The 21,452-nt window shown below is 46.1% G+C and overlaps 1 protein-coding gene across 2 annotated transcripts in view; it reads left to right on the top strand.

Annotated features, from left to right (window-relative positions):
• The first annotated feature begins 383 nt into the window (after positions 1 to 383).
• The window catches only part of rsf1a (remodeling and spacing factor 1a), a 39,943-nt gene continuing 18,874 nt past the window's right edge, over positions 384 to 21,452 (top strand). Inside the window, exons 1-8 of one of the 2 annotated variants that reach the window (XM_056283741.1) lie at positions 384 to 537; positions 3,669 to 3,760; positions 7,132 to 7,224; positions 7,461 to 7,666; positions 8,557 to 8,684; positions 12,354 to 12,521; positions 13,225 to 14,731; positions 19,156 to 19,354. In XM_056283741.1, the coding sequence (XP_056139716.1) occupies positions 384 to 537; positions 3,669 to 3,760; positions 7,132 to 7,224; positions 7,461 to 7,666; positions 8,557 to 8,684; positions 12,354 to 12,521; positions 13,225 to 14,731; positions 19,156 to 19,354 (2,547 nt within the window). The remainder of the gene's footprint in view (positions 538 to 3,668; positions 3,761 to 7,131; positions 7,225 to 7,460; positions 7,667 to 8,556; positions 8,685 to 12,353; positions 12,522 to 13,224; positions 14,732 to 19,155; positions 19,355 to 21,452) is intronic. The other variant, XM_056283742.1, reaches the window with a different exon arrangement.

A 21,452-nucleotide genomic window follows, 5' to 3' on the forward strand; every position in this document is an offset into this window, starting at 1 on the left:
CACGCGCGCGCCACTTATCGTCCGTTCTAATCGCCGCAAATATAAAAAACTGTAACTTCCGATAATTGGCGACTGCTCGCGAAACGCTATTATTATTATTATTTTTTTTGTCGCCGTTGGTAAACTTGTTCGGTAGGCGGGGGGGGGATATTTCCAAAAAAATTTTTTTTTCCTTTCCTCTCTTTCCTTTCCTTTCCTTTTTTTTTTTCTCGACTCATGATGCTGATCTAGCGCGATGAATTCTGGGCACTTCTCTCTGCCTCCGCACCGGTCCTCCCGACCAACTTCGCCTCGTTTCGTTTCATTCGCAATCGCATCCCCACACTATATACCCCCATCTCCTCCTCCTCCTCCTCCTCCTCCTCTTCTCCGTTTGGGAAAAAATGGCTGCTCCGGCGGCAGTGAGGAGCTCCGGTCCGGGGCTCTGTCCGAGCTTCGCGGTGGTCTGCTCCTTCCTGGAGCGCTACGGAGCCGCGCTGGACCTCCCCGAGATGACTTTCCCGCAGATGGAGAGGTATCTCCGGGAGACATCGACAGGTGAGGCGGCGGCGAGGGGGGCTTTAAAGTGGGCAGAAAGCTGCGACACTTGAAGGAGCGGAGGAGAAGGAAGGGGGCCTTTTTTTTGCCACAACCACCACCACCAACAGCATCATCGCTACCGCCGCTGCGAGCAGTCCTATGCGTGTGTGTGTGCGTGTGTATGCGAGTGGGGGAGAGACAGGGAGCGAGAGAGAGGGGGGGGGAGAGAGAGTGGCCTGGTAGCAGGAGGCGCTCCGCTGTCCCCACCGGAGGGCTCGCGTGCGGTCGTGATACATTTTCGATACATTGGCGTGCAAGAAAAATATCGATCCGCCAATTGTAAAGTTAAGCGTGGAAGCCATGATGCAGTACTGCCGAGTGACCACACACACACACACACACACGCACACGCATACGCGCAGGCGGCTAAACCAGCTAGCTCCAGATTGTTGTCAGGTGTAATTTTTCATCGGCCCCGGCCTTCATCGTAGCCGCGCCGGGACGTCGGAGTCCGTGTTGTGTTGTGTGTGTTATTTGTGGCTTTTTTGTGTCGACGGCACCGCCGCCGCCTTCTCGCACGCCAAGCCCACCGTTGACGTTGTCGGAGCGCCGAGGTTAAAAACAGTGGACGTTATTTATTTATTTATTTATTTCGGTGTTGCCAATAAGCAGGGTGGCTGTCATCTCCGCGCAGGCGCAGTGTGCCTCGTTAGCCGTGCCTGCGAGTTAGCTCGGCGGCTAAACTGGCTCGCGTTTGGCAAAACTTTTCCTACCCAGCGCCCGTATCCGGCCTCGAAACGCGTCTGCCGCCCCCTCCCTCCCCTCCCCCCCATCACCCCCCACCCCCCCGGCCGGTGGAAAGAAAGTAGCGGGTCTCTTAATCCCGCGATTTGTCGCGTTGTCGATGCTGCTAGCGGTCCGTTGTCAAACTCGGCTGGGGGGGGGGGGGGTTAGTGGCTAAAGTAGCGTTAGCGGTCGGCTCCGGCTAACCTGATGCCATTCTCTTGCGCAGATTCCAGACCTTGGCAGGAATGACAAACGTTGCTGGTGGAGAACGATATTTCTGGGGGCCCCTCAAAAGGTCACCGTTCAATGTGGCACATCCCTTCCCGGTCTGGGGGGCCACGTTTTCACATCAGCCGGGGGACTCGCCTGGCCAGCTCGGATGGCTGCGTTGTTTTATCTCTTTTACATCCACAACAACGTTTACATTCTCATTTGGCAAACTTAGAGTTAGCAGTTAGCGGATACATTGGTGTGTAACCAGTTGGCACGCGGGTAATGGTGCGTTTGTTACATTGTATTTAAACGCCACATAGTAACCAGAAGAAGAAGAAGAGTCGTGTTTATTGGGCCATGTAGGTTTGCACAAACATGGGGATTTGACTCTGGTTTCGTGGCTCTCCCCGTGTAGAATAACAACACTACAGTGCAACAATCTCCAGATATACACACACACACACAAGGGTTGACTTATACAGGTGAAATAAGAGGCGATGAAGGGCAGTGGTGCAGAGAATATATCAGGGATGCCTAAATAGAGGTTAGCAGGTTACTTACTCACATGGCTGAGGTAGACGGACATGACAGAGCCTACCAGTATACGTACAATGTACACTACAGTATATATACACACAATGGTTAGAGTTATTGACAGTTTTAAGCGTTCATTTGAATGACGGCCCGCAGAAAGAAACTGCTTTTATATCTGGTTGTTTTGTCATAATCATATGGTAGTACTACAATAAGTAGTAGTAGAACGTTTGCTACATGGCAGTCGTATCATAGTAGTGCTATATAAATTAGTAGTAGTAGTAGTATTAATAGTAATCAAACGCTACATAGTAGTACTATATGAAGTAGCACTTGTACATTTGTTACATAGAGCGAATAACATTTTGGTATTAATATGAAGTAGTAGTAGTAGTACATTTGCTGTATAGTAATCATATCATAGTGGTACTATATGTATTATTAGTAGGAGTAGGAGTAGTAGCAGTAATTTGCTATATATTAATCATAGTAGTTCTATATGAAGTAGTATTGTAACATATATTTTTTTAAATATGCCAATCATATCATAGTAGTACTTTGTGAAGTAGTAGTAATGGCACATTTGCTAAATAGTCATATCAGAGCCAAGTGTACATGTCATGTTGAATGTGTTTAGTGTAAATCTGTCTCAGGTCATCACGAGGGGCCGGGGTGAACAGGAAAGTTCAAGTAAAAAGTAGATTCATATTGACACGTCAGTACAACAGACAGACAGGAACGTCAAATGTCGAGCGCAGCTAGATCGAGGCCACAACAGCACACACAGACAGTAATGGCGGTTAAAGTAAGGGCACAGTAGTAATGACAGACACCAATAGCAGTATTAGATTATTTGTGTTAACTGCAAAGTGCAACCAGAGACCGTCTTAAGGTCTGACGTAGGCCCGGGAGAGGAACCTTTATAGGTCTTTCTTGAAGGCCGTAATCAAGTCCTTAGCTCTGACGGAGGCCAGGAGGTCATTTCACCATTTTGGGTCCAGGAGAGAGAAAAGTCTGGACCTGCAGCTTACCTCTATTTTACTAGCTGTTATTTCACCCGGTCGCCTTTTTTCTGTCTATGGAGTCCTGAGCAGGAAATCCAACCTTGAGCAGAAAAAAAAACAACATTCACACGTCTTTTCTTTTCTGCATTTATTTCCTGCTTCTTTTCATTTCCATCCTCCGGCTGACGGACGGGACAGACGTGAGGCCTGAGCGCTGCAATGTACGCGCTTCATAAAAGAGTCTACCTTTGACACCCCTCACATTTTTATCTTGCCGGACCATATTTTTATACAGGTGATATTTTCTTGTATAGTCATTAAATTTGGGTGTTTTTTTTTTCTTCCCTCACAGCTGCTGGCAGGAACATTTTGGTTGAACCAGAAATTAGATTTTTATGCTCTTTTTTGGGAATAAATTCTGTTTTAACTCGGCGGAGAGGTCAGAGGTCAGGCTTTGCTACAGGACAGCGGCAACCTGGGTTTTTTGGGGGGATTTCTGTCTTGCACAACAACCCCCCCCCCCACACACACACACACACACACATACCTGCCTGCCCATTAGACATTTTCAAGGCAAACGTTGTCATTGTAATGTTTTCGTTCTTCCTCCAGTTCCCAAACCCCTGGTTGAGCTCCACGTGAAGCTTCTTAGAAAGCTTGGAAAGTCCGTCTCTGCTGACCGTTGGGAAAAGTACCTGGCCAAGGTGAGATCCTCCTGGTTTTGTGTGTGTGTGTGTGTGTGTCAGATAGTATACATAAGAGAGGCAAAGTGATACAGAGACATTGGATAAAACCGCAACCAAAAAATGACCTCAGAAGTTCTGCGAGCAAGTTCTGCACACCTTCTCTAATATCTCATGCACGAGACGGATGAGATGGTACAAGCTGTGGCTGGGCAATCACTCAGCGTCGCTGTTTATCCTCCGTCAGTGGGGTTGTATTGGGGAAATGTTGGAATATTTAGACATCGTGATGAACAAAATTTGTTTTTCAAATGAACGATAATGGGGCGTCCGGGTGGCGTAGCGGTCTATTCCGTCGCCGGCTCAAATCCCCGTGTTACTTCCGGCTTGGTCGGGCGTCCCTACAGACACAATTGGGAAAACGGATGTGGGTGTGTGTCCTGGCCGCTGCACTAGCGCCTCCTCTGGTCGGTCAGGGTGCCTGTTCGGGGGGGAATGGCCTGATCCTCCCACGTGCTACGTCCCCCTGGCGAAACTCCTCACTGTCAGGTGAAAAGAAGCGGCTGGCGACTCCACATGTATGGGAGGAGGCATGCGGTAGTCTGCAGCCCTCCCCGGATCGGCAGAGGGGGCGGAGCAGCGGCCGGGACGGCTCGGAAAAGTGGGGTAATTGGCCGGATACAACTGGGAAGAAAAAAAGGGGGGGGGGGAGAGATAATAAATCAATGATAATGAGAATCTATTTCTTCCAGTTGCTCACAAAATGAGACGTGAAACATTTTAAGGGGTGTTATTTGGACAGTAGGATTGGTTGAAATACTTCACATCGCCAACAGGTCATCGCGAAGAACCTCGGTTGGGTCCTTAAAGACGCCGGGTTTTGCATTTGTGATCAAATATGGCGGTATATCTCGATATTGTCTAAAATTCCTAATTAGTACGGTGATGGAATCATCCAAAATATCGGCCCAGCACCAGTACAAGCCCTTCACGTACGGAGAGGGTGACCTCTGTGTGCCCCCTTACATCAAACTAAACCCCCACCAAAGAACAACACTCAGAGGAATGCAGAAGAACGAAGCATTAACTTAATTGTCGAGCAGGGAAACAAAATTAAAGCAAAACAATTAGCAGAACGAGCGTGACGAGTTGCAGCGAGAACAAAACAGTGCAGAATATCGTGTCAAAATAAAAGCTGGTACAGAAAGATAAAGTCTAACAACACACGGGATCAGGGACCGGGACCTCACCAATAAACCAGATTCCGTGGAAGACATAATGGACCGAATGGAAAGATAATATTCTCCTGCCGGTCGGTAGAGATGGAGGCGGACAGCCGTTTCCTGCTGTCTCGTGAAAAATACACGGAAGTCAGGGTCCCGCCCAGGAGTTTAAGATAAAGATCCCAACATTCCAGTAATCGAGTCAAAGAGGGAAGAACTGAACCTACCGTATGGGAAAATGTCCGTGACTACACCAGAATCTCAGAATTTCCAGAACAGTCATATAAAAACAGTCAATTGCCGACACCCCTGTTACCCATTTCTATTGTTTGTGATCATTCTCTTAATTTACTATAATACCTCTTTGTATTTTATTCATCACTATTTTCCAGATGTTCACCAAATGTTTGTTTTTTTTCCCCACCAGTTGTTAATATTTACTTTGTCAATACTTTGGCTTAAGGATACACTATTGAATTTTTTAACAATATCCAATAACTGATCATCTCTATGGTGATTTTGGCCGATGCTGATATCATTCGTGTCGTTACAGTCTCACCATGTGTGTTAGTTTACAGCAGTGTCGTGTATCTTAGTACTTTACTGTAACTGTGATATAAAACACTGCTTTATTCCCGCCTGTCCCGGTTCATCACTAAACACCGTTCCCAAGGCTCTGCGTTCACTGAAGGAGATGAACACAAATGACTCCAGCGGAAACGGAGAAAACACAACACATTTATTTTATAATATATTCTACAAAATAGAACAAAGGTTTGACAATGTTCTACCAAAATAGAATAAAATGAATACATAAAATATATTATATCCATCCATTATCCATTATGGATATATATATATATATATATATCGGCCTGTTTTACTATATATATATATATATATATATATATATATATATATATATATATATATATATAGTAAAACAGGCCGATTTTAAAGCTTCTGTGTGTAATGTGGCTGTCACTGTCGTCTCAATGAAAACTGTTTGTCGTAAATCTGCTCCCCTCGATCTTTGTGCTGCCAGCAGTCGAGAAGAAGACGTTTCTGTAGCGTTAGGTACGTACTGTCTCTTTAAGAGACCTCGGCGCCGATGACATCGTTTCGCGTGGCGGATCAGACCATCGCCTCAAGGCTTCAGTATTGGCCGACATCCTGCCACATTTCAGCCCCTGAGAGTAGTTTTACTGTTCTGTCGCCCTGTCACGACAGACGGCTAACTCCTACTGCTAATTCGCCATTAAAGGAAGTTGAACTGAATGTCGTCATCCTGGTGATTGGGGGAGGAGTCATGAAAGCTTCTTAGAAGTGCACATAAAGTTAAATGTTATGCACATTATGTTAAATGATAACTTTATCTATTCAGATTCCTCCCATTGAAACAGAAGTAGCCCACACTGTAGACATTTCCTTGTAGGCTGTAGCGCCACCTGTCTTTCCATCAAACACAGCACATAATTAATACATCATCATATCGGTGTGACAAATCGAGTATAATCCCCCCCCCCACCACCACCACCACCCTTTTTTCTCCCGAATTGTATCCGGACAATTACCCCACTCTTCCAAGCCGCCCGGTCGCTGCTGCACCCCCTCTGCCGATCCGGGGAGGGCTGCGGACTACCACATGCCTCCTCTGATACATGTGGGGTCACCAGCTGCCTCTTTTCACCTGACAGTGAGGAGTTTCGCCAGGTGGACGTGCGCGTGGGAGGATCACGCTATTCCCCCAGTCCCCCCCCCCTCCGAACAGGCGCCCCGACCGACCAGAGGGGGCGTTAATGCAGCGACCAGGACACATACCCACATCAGGCTTCCCACCCGCAGACACGGCCAGTTGTTTCTGTAGGGAGCCGGAGGTAACACTGGGATTTGAACTGGCGATCCCCATGTTGGTAGGGAACGGAATAGATCGCTACGCTACCCGGACGCCCATATCGAGTATAATTTTGATTGGCCAATACCAACAAACTGACGGATATTTCGTGCGCCCCTAACTTGGGCGAAATGGGCCTCACATCCTTGAAAAAGAAAATCGATGAACCTCTAGCACAGTAAAAACACAAATTAAAACATGACACTTGAAACACATTACACTTTTGCATCTTTGACCCTGTATGCGGTGGCTAATTGTGACCCTATTTGCTGTAGGTTTGTCAGGACCTCAACAGTACTTGGGCCTGGGAACTGGAGCAGAAGGGCTACCAGGAAATGACCATGGAGTGCAAGTCGAGTATCCTCAAAGTATGAGACCCTTAGTATCTCTGTTCAAACCTCATCAAACAATACTTTCTTGTATATAACCAGAGTATTAGTATTAGTAGTACTAACCTGACCTCTGTCTTTCTCTCGGGAACTCTCTCCCCCTCTGTAATTCCTCCTTTTTCCCCTTCACTCCTTTTACTTTTCCGCTTCACATGCCATTGCTTCCCCTTTGTCCTCTCGTCTCCATTTCCTTTCTCTCGGCTCGGGCTCCGCAGTATCTGTGTGAGTGCCAGTTTGATGACAACCTCAAGTTCAAGATGGCGATCAACGAGGAGGACCCAGAGAAGATGCGCCTGCAGCCGATTGGCCGAGACCGGCAGGGCCTGATGTACTGGCTGCAGCTGGATCAGGAGCAGAACATCCGGCTCTACACGGAGGAGCAGGATGACCTGGATGGCTCTACCTGGAAGTGCATTGTCAGGTAGAGTCAAGAATCCTAATCTGGTCTAGTGCGGGCTGATAAGGAAAATATTATCATGATAGTCGGGGGGAATTTTACACGATATTGATATATATATACACACACACACATCACAATATCTGCTCACATATGGAAAAATACCATGTTTAAGAATCCAACCGAGGTCCATTTCATTGAACTGTTTGCTAACGTAAAGTACAATATCAAACTAAAACTAGTTTTCAAATAATACTCCCTCAGATATTTCACTCCTCATTTTGTGAGAAATCTTAGTTTATAGATTGTCGTTATAATTAATTTAGGCAACAAAATTGTGTATTGTGATGTAACAATATCCAAATTTCCTCCCGATACAATATCAGTGAGAGATGATAATGTTGAATTATTGCCCATCCATAATCTGGTTGGTTCTGATCCAATCTGTGGTGGTCTGGTCATTTCAAGTCTTACCTGTTTAGCTCTTCGCTATTAGGCTATATGTGGAGGTTTGTTGGTATCTTGTACTATTGTTGAGCCGTGTGTTGAATCTGTGCTGCTCTGTTCTATTCCGTTCTGTTCTGCTCTAGCTGAGGATGCATCCCAAAAACCCTGAATTCTGTTCTGCTCTGTCATCTGTCTTTTATTCTGTTCTACTCTGATTCTGTTTTTTATTTTGCATGAAGATGAGAAAAGTTGAGATGAGGTCAGAAAAGATGAGATAAGAAGATAAGATGACATGAGGTCAGGTAAGATAAAGTAAGTTAAATGCAAAAAGATAAGGTTAAATGGGATGAGATGAGGTAGGTTATCCCTAGGAGTGGAAATCAGAGAACTGAGTTGGCCTGGTTCTGGTGGTACCTCAGACCGTTTTTGTAGTAAAGAGGATTTTGACCCAAACTGTTTTTATTCAGGACTCGTAATGACCTGGCTGAGGCTTTGGAGCTGCTGAAGGCTCAGGTGGATCTGAACCAGAACCAGAACCAGGGTTCCTCTGGCTCAAGCCCCACAGGGAAGGACAACAAGACAGAGAGAGAACAAGGTAAAGTCCCATACAGACTTTTACGATAGCAGTCTTATTTCACAGTTTTGAAATGCAGACAAATGTTTGGCTTCGTGGAGAAAATCCTCAGCCCTAAACATTTTCTATAGAGCCACTCATCTACCAAGTGGAACGCCGTCTTTCCTCTTTTTGTTTATTTTTTTTCCCCCATGGTTTTCTGGACAAAATGTTGTTTGTACCAAAAGCCGTACTTTTGAGTGACATGCCTTATGTTGTCCTCACTACAGTGTAGGAACTGCAGCTATACACCTAGCTAAACTCTTTCTTTCAAAATGATGACTTGAGTTGTAGTAAGCTTTACTTGCTGTTTACTGTGGCTCTTTACACCATCTTACACTGACGGAGTGAAAAGACATTGCCTCTGTGGCGTTTACAGTGTGGGTTGTCTCATACTTCCTTGGCGTTTTAACTAAACTATCACAAATGCTAGACAAATTCAGCCAGCTTCCTCAACATGACTGAGAGGACGTGATGACTAACACTTACCAAAATAAAGGTCTTGTCAAAATAAAAGTCCACCCATCATTATGCCTTAAAGGCAACACACTCCCCGCCTGGCCTCTGTGAGGTCACCACTCGGCCTGTGAACTAAGTGGGTCAAAATGAGACTGGACGTATTCACTTGTTTGCTCCATTTTGTCTTCCTCTGATGGGCCTGCTTCGTCCAATACAACACAATTTTCCATGCACCTGCTGCTTCCCACACAGCCATTTCGGCTTCGACAGCCACTGCCTCTCATCGGATAGCGAGCGTCTCTAGCTCAGCATCCTTTCTTGCCAGTAACGTGCAGTGAGGTCCACAGCTGGGTAGGCAGTGAACTATATGTATTTGTGCCAGAGAGAGGCACAAGCAGACTCTGCCTCAGCAGCCTGCATTCACGAATGCTAGCATTGGGAGCAAGTCATCCTGAATAGGGCATGCCTTTTATTGATAAAACAACAAGCTTTACATGATTTTTTAAAATTATTTTTCACAACAATCTTAACAAATTAAAGTTTTAAAAGATAAAAAATAAATATTTTTGGGTAACTATTATGATATTTTGGGTTTTTTTTCTTATTAGCCTGGGTGAGGCACTGCCTACCCTGCCTCCCCTGACTGCACATCACTGCTTCTAGCCTCTTGTAGCTGTGCTTCTGGGTCTGTAGCTGCTTCCTCTTTCTGGCATTCAGCTTCTCTGTTGGCTTTTTCTTTCTTTAACTTAGCCTCCTTAGCAGCTCTCTCTATTTTAGCTTTAGCTTCTTGGTCTGCAAATGCGAGGCGTACGTTAGCTGCCTCCGCTTTAGCGCGAGCACATATCAAAGAGCTAGCTGACGAAGTAGATGACCGTGAACCTCTACTCGCCACTGAAATCTTGTTGCCTTGTTTTTCTTCCATGTTACCACGATGTACAACACCAGCTATTCTTTGTCTTTTCATTATGTTGTCCTCACTACAGTGTAGGAACTGCAGCTATACAACTAGCTAAACTCTTTCTTGCAAAATGATGACTTGAGTTGTAGTAAGCTTTACTTGCTGTTTACTGTGGCTCTTTACACCATCTTACACTGACGGAGTGAAAAGACATTGCCTCTGTGGCGTTTACAGTGTGGGTTGTCTCATACTTCCTCGGAGTTTTAACTAAACTATCACAAATGCTAGACAAATTCAGCCAGCTTCCTCAACATGACTGAGAGGACGTGATGACTAACACTTACCAAAATAAAGGTCTTGTCAAAGTAAAAGTCCACCCATCATTATGCCTTAAAGGCAACACACTCCCCGCCTGGCCTCTGTGAGGTCACCACTCGGCCTGTGAACTAAGTGGGTCAAAATGAGACTGGACGTATTCACTTGTTTCGCTCCATTTTGTCTTCCTCTGATGGGCCTGCTTCATCCAATACAACACAATTTTCCATGCACCTGCTGCTTCCCACACAGCCACTTCGGCTTCGACAGCCACTGCCTCTCATCGGATAGCGAGCGTCTCTAGCTCAGCATCCCTTCTTGCCAGTAACGTGCAGTGAGGTCCACAGCTGGGTAGGCAGTGAACTATATGTATTTGTGCCAGAGAGAGGCACAAGCAGACTCTGCCTCAGCAGCCTGCATTCACGAATGCTAGCATTGGGAGCGAGTCATCCTGAATAGGGCATGCCTTTTATTGATAAAACAACAAGTTTTACATGATTTTTTAAAATTATTTTTCACAACAATCTTAACAAATTAAAGTTTTAAAAGATAAAAAATAAATATTTTTGGGTAACTATTATGATATTTTGGGTTTTTTTTCTTATTAGCCTGGGTGAGGCACTGCCTACCCTGCCTCCCCTGACTGCACATCACTGCTTCTAGCCTCTTGTAGCTGTGCTTCTGGGTCTGTAGCTGCTTCCTCTTTCTGGTATTCAGCTTCTCTGTTGGCTTTTTCTTTCTTTAACTTAGCCTCCTTAGCAGCTCTCTCTATTTTAGCTTTAGCTTCTTGGTCTGCAAATGCGAGGCGTACTGTAGCTGCCTCCGCTTTAGCGCGAGCACATATCAAAGAGCTAGCTGACGAAGTAGATGACCGTGAACCTCTACTCGCCACTGAAATCTTGTTGCCTTGTTTTTCTTCCATGTTACCACGATGTACAACACCAGCTATTCTTTGTCTTTTCATTATGTTGTCCTCACTACAGTGTAGGAACTGCAGCTATACAACTAGCTAAACTCTTTCTTGCAAAATGATGACTTGAGTTGTAGTAAGCTTTACTTGCTGTTTACTGTGGCTCTTTACACCATCTTACACTGACGGAGTGAAAAGACATTGCCTCTGTGGCGTTTACAGTGTGGGTTGTCTCATACTTCCTCGGAGTTTTAACTAAACTATCACAAATGCTAGACAAATTCAGCCAGCTTCCTCAACATGACTGAGAGGACGTGATGACTAACACTTACCAAAATAAAGGTCTTGTCAAAATAAAAGTCCACCCATCATTATGCCTTAAAGGCAAAACATGCCTCCTTCACTAATCTCCATTGCTTGTGCTTTAAAATCACTGACATTTTAATGTCATTTTCGGTAACACTTTAGTATGGGGAACATAGTCACCATTAATTAGGTGCTTATTAGCATGCAAATTAGCAACATATTGGCCCTTAATTGGTCATTATTACGTACTCATTAATGCCTTATTCTGCATGGCCTTATTATACAACCAGTAAGCCATTAACTATGAGTTTTCCCTCTATAACCTCAGAATTATTGCTTATTAGTAGTGCCATCTCAATATGCTTTGCTTAGTATGGCCTTTATAAGGTGGTAGTACCACAAGAAGAGTTATTCTCCCTTACTAACACTTAATGAATATGGTCTGTTCTTACATAACAAAACACAAAACTACAAGTGTTCATAGTGTTAAATTACTCTAAATTAAGTTTTTGTTACTTAGAATATGTTCCCCATACTAAAGTGACATCTTGATCATTACTAATTCACTAGTAATTAAGTTTTTTTACTTAGAATATGTTCCCCATACTAAAGTGTTACCTAATTTTCTATACATTTTGAAGTACTATACCAGTTATTGTTCTTGAAAAAAATTAAGTGTTATCTTATTACACATTCTCGTCCCATCATAATTGTTGTCACACAATCTCCTGTTATCATAAACGTGTGCTTTTTTTCATTCTAGAAGAGATAACGGCTCAGAAGAAGCCTGAGGTGGCTGATGAAAGTCTAAAAGAAGAGACCTGTAGCAGAGAAAAGACCAAAGCCAACCAGTCTGAGCCCCCTGGAAACACACAGGAAGACTCCAAAAACAAGATGGCTGCCGTGAAGGAAGAGGAGACTCTAAAGCAAGGTACAGTGGAAATTGCTTATACTGATCAAAAGTTGCCGGATGGAATAGTTCCTATACATAACCTTTAATCTAAATAATCCAGTTATTGTGATAAAACAGTCTGCATAAAGGGATAATTTTGGGTCTTTTCGACATGAGAAATTTGAAAAAAAATGTTTTTTTAAATAAAGGTAATTCAGGAAATCTAACGTTTAAGTGATCAATTATTTTTGCACTCATTCCCATGACACTGGACGGCTCCAAATCTGCTCTGAAAATCTGAACATACGCGTCCGAAATTACCAGAAATTCTAAAGCAGCGGTTCTTGGACCGCGGCTCGCAAGCTGCATGTGGCTCTTTGATGACTATATTGCGGCTGTTTTGTCTCCAGTTTTGCATTTTCTATGACATTTTAAACAAATATTTCTGAGACACTTGCCTCGGCAACATTCTTCTTCTTCTGATGAATTTGCGGCAGACTTGGCGCAGCAAATGCGTGACGCTTGCTGCTGTCCACAGGTCATTTGTAGAACTCCATTGAATGAGCTCCATTGAATTCTTATGTAGAGTCCAGTGCGGTGGAGAAAATTAATAACAGTTCTTGTTGTTTCACAGTGTTCCTTGATGAGTATTGCTTTCAGTGAATGATCTGTAACTCCAATTCCTGACAGCTCTGCTTGCATAAGGCTTCTCATGAATTTCTCCTTCTTTTCTATTTACCAGTGACAGTGCAGGAGGAGATGGAGTCTGTCAAACAGGAAACAGTCGAGGTCAAACAGGAAAAGACTGTGAACAAATCCAAGAAGAAACCTGAGAGCTCCCCGCCCCTCATTGATAACCGCGTTAGTACCATCACTGCCGTCATCAAATCAGAAGGCAGGGATACCGATGCTCCTAGCAACGCTGTGTCCGTTGTCATGGCACCCAGCTCGGTTTTGTCGAAACAGGAAATGAGCAAGGAGGAGGAGGTGGACCGTGCCGTCGTCAGGAGCAGCCAGCAGGCCAAGATACCACTGAAGAAGAGAGAACTCAAGCTCGCTGAGGGTTTCCAAGGCAACCGGCACCACGGAAACCACCTCAACAGCAACAACAACAGCAGCAGCAGTATTATTGTCTGCAACCCTTCAGTGATCCAGGCCAAGGATGGTCAGGTGAGGGAGGGGAAACTCTCAAACTTGTTAGCACCCTCCACAGGCCTGGCAGTGTCACAGCATCAGCATCCAGAGGAAAGGCTATCAAGAGCAGAACTGACCAACGGTAGAGCTGCCCTACTCCCCGCTCACAAAGATGGACAGAATGGGGTCATAGGTGTTGTAGGTCAGGTTGGAGTCATTGGTCACGTGGGGGTCATTCGCAGCCCGGCGGAGCGACATAGACCGCCTGCCACAGAGCACCAGGAACGAAATGGTCCGAGCTCGCATTACCGCACCGTCGCTGCTGGAGAGGAGGAGGAGGAGAGGGAGAGAGAGGGGTGTAGGAGGGGGGAGGGTGCAAGATGGGAGGTGGAGGATAAGTTTCCAGAAAGGGAGGTGAGCAGGCAGTCGGTTCTGGTGAGGAAAGGGCCCACCACTGTGGAGTCGGTGATGCCAGGAGCCCCTCCCATCGGGTCAAATGAGGCTCAGACACCCAGACAAGTACCTTCATTGTCATCCTCTTCATCATTTACATTGCTGCCCCTAGAATCCGATAGACTCCCAAAGGTTGTGGACAAACAGGAGGAGTCTGTCCATGTCCCTGCCCGGGAGCAGGGAGAACAAACGAGGGAGGAGAGGTTAGGAGAGCGGATGAAAGTTGAGCCCGGGTGGCACCGGGAGCAAGATGACAACCATGTAGAGAAGAGGAGAGAGGGATCTGAGGGCCCCTGGCCAGAGAAGGAGAAGAAGGAGGCCTACGGAAGGATGAACAATGCTTCAGCCAAGGTGGATGAAGGAGAGAGCGGTGTCGGATTAAACCAGAAAGAGCCAAGGGACTGCCGTTCAGAGGGGCCCAACAATGGTGCCGAAGCCGGGGTTAGAGACAAGGAAGACGGGCATCGATCTGAGGGAAGGCAGGGTCAGCTGGAGGAGGCCTCCTCGGAGCTCCAGAAGGAGGGGATCAGGCTGAAGATCAAGATCCCTCCCCACCGGAGAAACAAGTTGAGAGGTAGAGAGGAAAAGGAGGAGGAGAAAGCGAGGGAGCAGGAGACACAAGGTGAAGGGAGGTCGCTGAGGAGATCTGCAAGGATCTGCAGGTACCTGTGTGTGTGTGGGTGTGTGTGTGTGTGTTTGTGTGTGTGTGTGCGTGCTCACAAGTGTGTATACTCTAGGTTTTCAATGGTTGTCTTACACATTTTTCAAACTCTCAGCTGAGAAGTTAACAAATAGAAACGTGTTTTCATGTTCAGGAGAAAGTTAGCCTCGCAAAGCCAGCCCACAAATTGTGCTTGACTCATTGTGGTCAAGTGTCAGACCAAAATCTGTGACCATTGAAAATTGGGACCGTGGTTAAGCTACGCAGAAAATAGGCATCGGTCCGAAAGAGTTTAGCGGCAGACTCACAGACACCTCCAACTCCTCCCACCTCCTGGCTAAGTGTGGGTGTGGGTTAGGTCTGGTTAAGGTCAGGGTAACGATCTGGGAGCGTGGTCGTCCTATAGCAGGGGTCAGGAACCTTTTTGACTGGGAGAGCCATAAAAGCCAAATATTTCTAAATATACTTAATTGAGAGCCATATAGTATTTTTAACGTATAATAAATTAAATATGTCTTACTTTTAATGCGACTTCTGGTACTGCATGGTTTTGCTGATGGCCTTGTAGTCTGGTTCATACGTGGTGAGGTTGAGCTTCATGCAGGCGTTGAGGCTTCCATCAGTTGAACGTGAGCGTAGGTTGGTCTTAATGTTCCTCATATGCGAGAATGACTGCTCACATGCATATGTAGAGCCAAACATGGTCAATACGGCAATACTCACACGCTGCATTGTGTGGTATGTCACAGGAAGCTCGTTCCAAGTTTTAAGAATCAGCTGGTCTTCAGGTTGAAGATTTTTCATTTCTGTCCACTTGTGTTCCCTTGCCAGCTCTGCTCGCTGTCGCGCAAGACTTTCCAACTCTCCATTAAGTGACTTGAACTTACTCATCCACATGTCTGATGCCTTCAGGTCAGCAACTTCCAGCTCAAAGTCTCCGATAGAGACCCCGGGGATGCATGTCAGGTCGATTTTGTCCACTGCACACTCATGTGGACGAGTGATGAACTTGAAAAGACCAGTGCGCGCACGAAATTCTCCAAAACGTGCTTTGAATGACTGCAGGAGATTGGACGTAAAGCCAGCTAGCTGCTGGAGATCCAGATGTTGAGTGGAGTCACTTGCTAAGCATGCATCTCTAAATTGTTGCAGTCTTTCAAAGTGCAGAAGACGACCTGTTTCAATGTCCCTGAGAAAGACTTCCAGCTTGCTTTCAAATGCAAACACTGCTTGTTGAAGGGATGAGATTGTATTTCCAATACCTTGCATTTTCACATTGAGCAGGTTCAGATGGCCAGTTATGTGCACGAGATAGTGAAACTGCAGGAGCCAGTCAGTGTTGTCTAGCTCAGGATGCTTGACGCCTTTCATTTCAAGAAAAGTCCGGATTTCACTCAGGCAAGCTGCAAAACGGCTAAGCACCTTCCCCCTTGACAACCAACGCACGTTGCTGTGTAAAAGCAGACCGGGATAATGATTCCCAACTTCTTCTAACAGAGCTTTAAACTGGCGATCATTTAAAGCTCGGGCAACAATAAAGTTGACCACTCGAATGACCAGCGACATCACCTCGCCAAGCTCCTGGCCACACGTCTGAGCGCAAAGCGCCTCCTGGTGCAGGATGCAATGAAAACTTAGGATGGCGCTCTTTTCATGTTCACGGAGAAGCGCTACAAATCCTTTGTTCTTCCCCAACATACAGGGTGCACCATCAGTACAGACAGAAATAAGTTTATCCATCGGTAGTTTTTTTTCTTTAGCAAACTCCATGAAAGACATGAATAAATCCTCTCCTCTTGTTGTCCCTTTCATTGGCAAAACAGCCAAGCTTTCCTCACGCAGTGTGTCACCTGCAGCATACCTGGCAATGATACTGCACTGAGATAGATGGCTAACGTCTGTTGACTCATCTAACGCGAGAGAAAAGTATGTCCCGGCGTTTACGTCCTTAATTTGTGTTTCCTCGACTTGATTTGCCATCATGATACTACGATCGTGCACAGCTCTTGCTGACAGGGGCATGTCTTTTATTCGTTTGATTATCTTGTCTTTATTTGGGAAGTCATCAAACAGTTCATTGGCCACATCAAGCATGAATGTTTTGGCATACTCGCCATCTGTGAATGACTTTCCATTCCTTGCTATTGCCAAAGCACCCGCAAAGCTAGCGGAATTCCCGTCACCTTGCTTGGTCCACACATGTGGTTGCTGCTGACTCGTCTGCACTCTCCGCTGTAGCTCCTTGCATGCCCTTTTCCTGCTGCCCCCCCCCCCCGCTGGAGATTTCCATGCAAATGAAGCATGGTGCGTATCGAAGTGCCGCTTTATATTTGACCGTTTCATCGATGCAATTTTATCATTGCATATTAGACATACCGCAGATCCTGCTCTCTCCACAAATGCAAATTCCTCTGTCCACGCAGCCTGGAATGCACGGTAATCATCGTCTAAACTAGTTGGCTATCTGATAAAATTGATTTCTTCACCTTTACAATGACCCGGACATGCTCGCGAGCCGTCGGTTCCCGACCTGACCCACGGGTGACCCGTGAAATATATCTTCAAAACTAATTTCTGTTTCCTTTAAAATGACACAGTATTATTAAGAAATATCACAAGTATTTTAAAATCAGTTCCAAACTGATTTTTTTTTTCAACTCAAAATTGTCTGGGAGCCATATGCCGTCACTGGAAGAGCCATATATGGCTCGCGAGCCATAGGTTCCCGACCGCTGTCCTATAGAAATAACATCTAGTGATGACCACAGGAAGAGGGGATCTCTGTGCATTCAGAATGAAGATATGGTCACAATTATTATGATTCCCCCCCCCTTTTTTCTCCCCCGTTATACTTGGCCAATTACCGCACTCTTCCGAGTCATCCCGGTCGCTGCTCCACCCCCTCTGCTGATCCGGGGAGAGCTGCAGACTACCACATGCCTCCTCCCATACATGTGGAGTCACCAGCTGCTTCTTTTCACCTGACAGCGAGTAGTTTCACCAGGGGGACGTTGCGAGTGGGAGGATCACGCTATTCCCCCCAGTCCCCCGCCCCCCCAAACAGGCGCCCTGACCGACCAGAGCAGGTGCTAGTGCAGCAACCAGGACAAACCCACATCCGGCTTCCCACCCGCAGACAAGGCCAATTGTGTCTATAGAGACACCCAACCAAGCCGGAGGTAGCACAGAGATTCAAACCGGCGATCCCCGTGTTGGTAGGAAACAGAATAGACTTCTGCTACGCTGTCCAGATGCCCTATATGGTCACAATTATAGACAGTCACAGATTCTGGTGTGACACCAGCAGGGCTCAGTAGGCGTCCGTTGGTGTTTGGGGCGTCATCAATGATCGTCAACCAGAATGACATTGCAGGTAACTGGATCAGCCTTTTAATCAATCCGAGCCACAAAATCCCACCAGAAAGAGATGTAAGAGCTGTAAAAGCATCGCGCCGCATTTCCAGACCTGCTGGTTTGCTGGCCGTAAACACCACCACCCGCTAGCAGATCGGTCCATTTAGCTTGTTATGTCTGTACACAATTCTTGCCATCTTTGATGAAACTAACTCCGTGGAAGCGTTGATGCTAACCTTTCTTAGTGCAGCGTTGTTGTAATTTCCAAAATACACTGCGCTGCTCATTGTCAACACCATCCAAACTGCTCCCCATAGGTTAATATGGGTGTTGTGTCTAGCTGCCGGCTCAGTCTATATTCTCAATGGATGCTGTCCATACCGATATCATGTATAGCAGAAACCGAGCTTGCGAGATCTAGGCTGGCTTTGCGAGGCAAGGGGGAAAATGGCATCAGAAAATATCTGTATTATTACCATTATTTGGGGATGTACTGATACCAGGAAATGGAATATCAGTGCTGGCGATTTTACCCAAGACTGAAATCTGATACCAAAAACCATCTGTAACATGTCATCAAGAAAAGCAAAATGTCTTGGTTTACTGCATCTTTGGCACAGGGAAACCTGTATTTCTTTAAAAATACTGCCCATTGACCCCAAACTGAGTCTGCGTCTGCACTGATCAGAAAAAAGTAATGGATTGAATCAATACTTGGTACTGGCCCACACTTAAAAGATTTGCACTAGGATCAGTATTGCAGTGGAAAAAGTGATATTGGTGCATCTCTACTGTTTATACAAGGAATGGAGCCCCCAACCTAGGCCGACTTAGTGCTCTGCTCTGTCCATTGAGCTACATGGGAAACAGAACCATCAACAATAGAAGTGCACATTCTACCCATGTAGCTCCTGTGCTATATATAAATCGGAAGACCATGACCTGTTTTTGTCGTCTGATTGGTGAATTTGTAATTCTGAATACCTTCAGCTTTCCTGCAGGTTGCTCGTGCAGAGTTCTGTTGTGCCCATGACGTGTCATTCACTCCCATTCACTCCTTTTCTCTTGAAGATCCTCTGCTTTGCCGATCTGCAGGCCGAGCTCAAAGCTGGCTGAGAGCCAGAGCAGGAAACCAGACAAGAGAACGGCACTGGCTTCCAGAGCCAAGGGGGAGGAAGAGGAGGAGATGGAGGAAGAGGAGGAAGAGCAGGGCTTGGTGTCAAAGAAAGAGAGGAAGAGAGACATTGATGGGCAAAGCAGGAAACCAAAGGTAGTTAATGTGTGTGTGGGTGTGTGTGTGTGTGTGTGTGTCTGGGGTGTGGTGTGCGCAGTCCTTTGTGTTAAGTTGATTTTTGCTTTACAGTGTAAAGCCCTGTTTCAGGTGGATTATATTTAAAAAGAGGACAGCTGCAGTGTTGTATCAGAACTGCACAGAATCACAATGATAGCAGGCGTCAGTGCTACACTAGCTATTGCTCTGACTTGATGCAGATTGAGCTGTTTTCTTCATGACAGTTCTTCTAAGATTTTGGCATAATATTGCAAAAGATCTCAGTCATCCGGTCATCTTAGGCATCCAGTCGTCTTAGGCACCCGATCATCTTAGGCATCCGATTATCTTAGGCACCCAGTCATCTTAGGCATCCGGTCATTTTAGGCACCCGGTCATCTTAGGCACCCGGTCATCTTAGGCATCCGGTCATCTCAGTCATCCGGTCATCTTAGGCACCCGGTCATCTTAGGCACCCGTTCATCTTAGGTATCCGGCTATCTTAGGCACCCGATCATCTTAGGCATCCGGTTATCTTAGGTATCCGGCTATCTTAGGCACCCGGTCATCTTAGGCACCCGATCATCTTAGGTATCCGGCTATCTTAGGCACCCGATCATCTTAGGCATCCGGTTATCTTAGGCACCCGGTCATTTTAGGCACCCCGTCATCTTAGGCACCCAGTCATCTCAGTCATCCGGTCATCTTAGGCACCCAGTCATCTTAGGCATCCGGTCATCTCAGTCATCCGGTCATCTTAGGCACCCAGTCATCTTAGGCATCTGGTCAGCTTAGGCACCCGGTCATCTTAGGCATCCGGTCATCTTAGGCATCCGGTCATCTTAGGCACCCAGTCATCTTAGGCACCCAGTCATCTTAGGCACCCGGTCATCTTAGGCATCCGGCGTAAAATTAATTAATTATTAATTCATTCATCCATCGCGGGGATGCTGGAGCCTATCCCAGCAGTCATTGGGCGGCAGGCGGGGAGACACCCTGGACAGGCCACCAGACCATCACACAGGGCCGACATACACACACACACAAACCCACACACATTCATACCTAGGGACAATTTAGTACGGCCGATTCACCTGACCTACATGTCTTTGGACTGTGGGAGGAAACCGGAGCTCCCGGAGGAAACCCACACAGACACGGGAAGAACATGCAAACTCCACACAGAGGATGACCCGGGACAATCCTGCAAGGTTGGACTACCCCGGGGCTCGAACCCAGGACCTTCTTGCTGTGAGGCGACCGGCCTAACCACTGCACTACCGTGCCACCCAAATCAAATATGCGGATCATAAATAAGACTCCAGATCGGGCGAGGCCCGGGTCACCAACGACCGCCACCGGTACTGTTGGCCAGCAGGATGCTGGTGGAAACGATGCTACTGTTGGGTGAAAGAGAGGGAGAGGGGGAAGGCATGCACAGAGGCAGTGAGAGAGGAGGAAGGGTAGGAGTGTGGAGGTGAGAGTCGGAACTTTGAATGTTGGCACTATGACTGGTAAAGGGAGAGAGCTGGCTGATATGTTGGAGAGAAGAAAGTATTGCAGTATATCTCAGTGTTGGTTGTTTCATAATGTATCACAATATATACTGAGTTGTGACATTGATATTGTGACATGAATTGCATCGCCATATTCCTTCCATTACACAGCCGTAACGATTTACCTGTAGTGATTTTAATCCAATATGAATCTGCGATGTCTGCAGTTCGAGCCTGGAGTGTAAAAATATTCATCCTTCGTTAACAATCCAGTTTGAATTAACGCCATGGTAATGTAACAGCCTATGGTATTTTTTATGGCTGGCGGACAACCTACAGATGTCAACCGGCAGAAATTCTGTCGTTCATGGTTGAGTTGACAGGGGGATATTTTATTCGGTCAGCATACCCACCATTAGCTTGTCTTTCCGGTACATTCTGACCAGTGGAGTTCTTGTTTTGAATTGTTAACTTGTGAAATGGATGTGATAATGATGCTTGCATCCAGTCTATGGTGTCATTTTGAGGAAATGACAGAAATCCTTCACCCCGTATGAATGGGCCACTAGAATTACCCCTACAGGGCATCTGGGTAGCATAGC

Source organism: Lampris incognitus, chromosome 7 (genome assembly GCF_029633865.1).
Source record: "Lampris incognitus isolate fLamInc1 chromosome 7, fLamInc1.hap2, whole genome shotgun sequence".
Classification (NCBI taxonomy): Eukaryota; Metazoa; Chordata; class Actinopteri; order Lampriformes; family Lampridae; genus Lampris; species Lampris incognitus.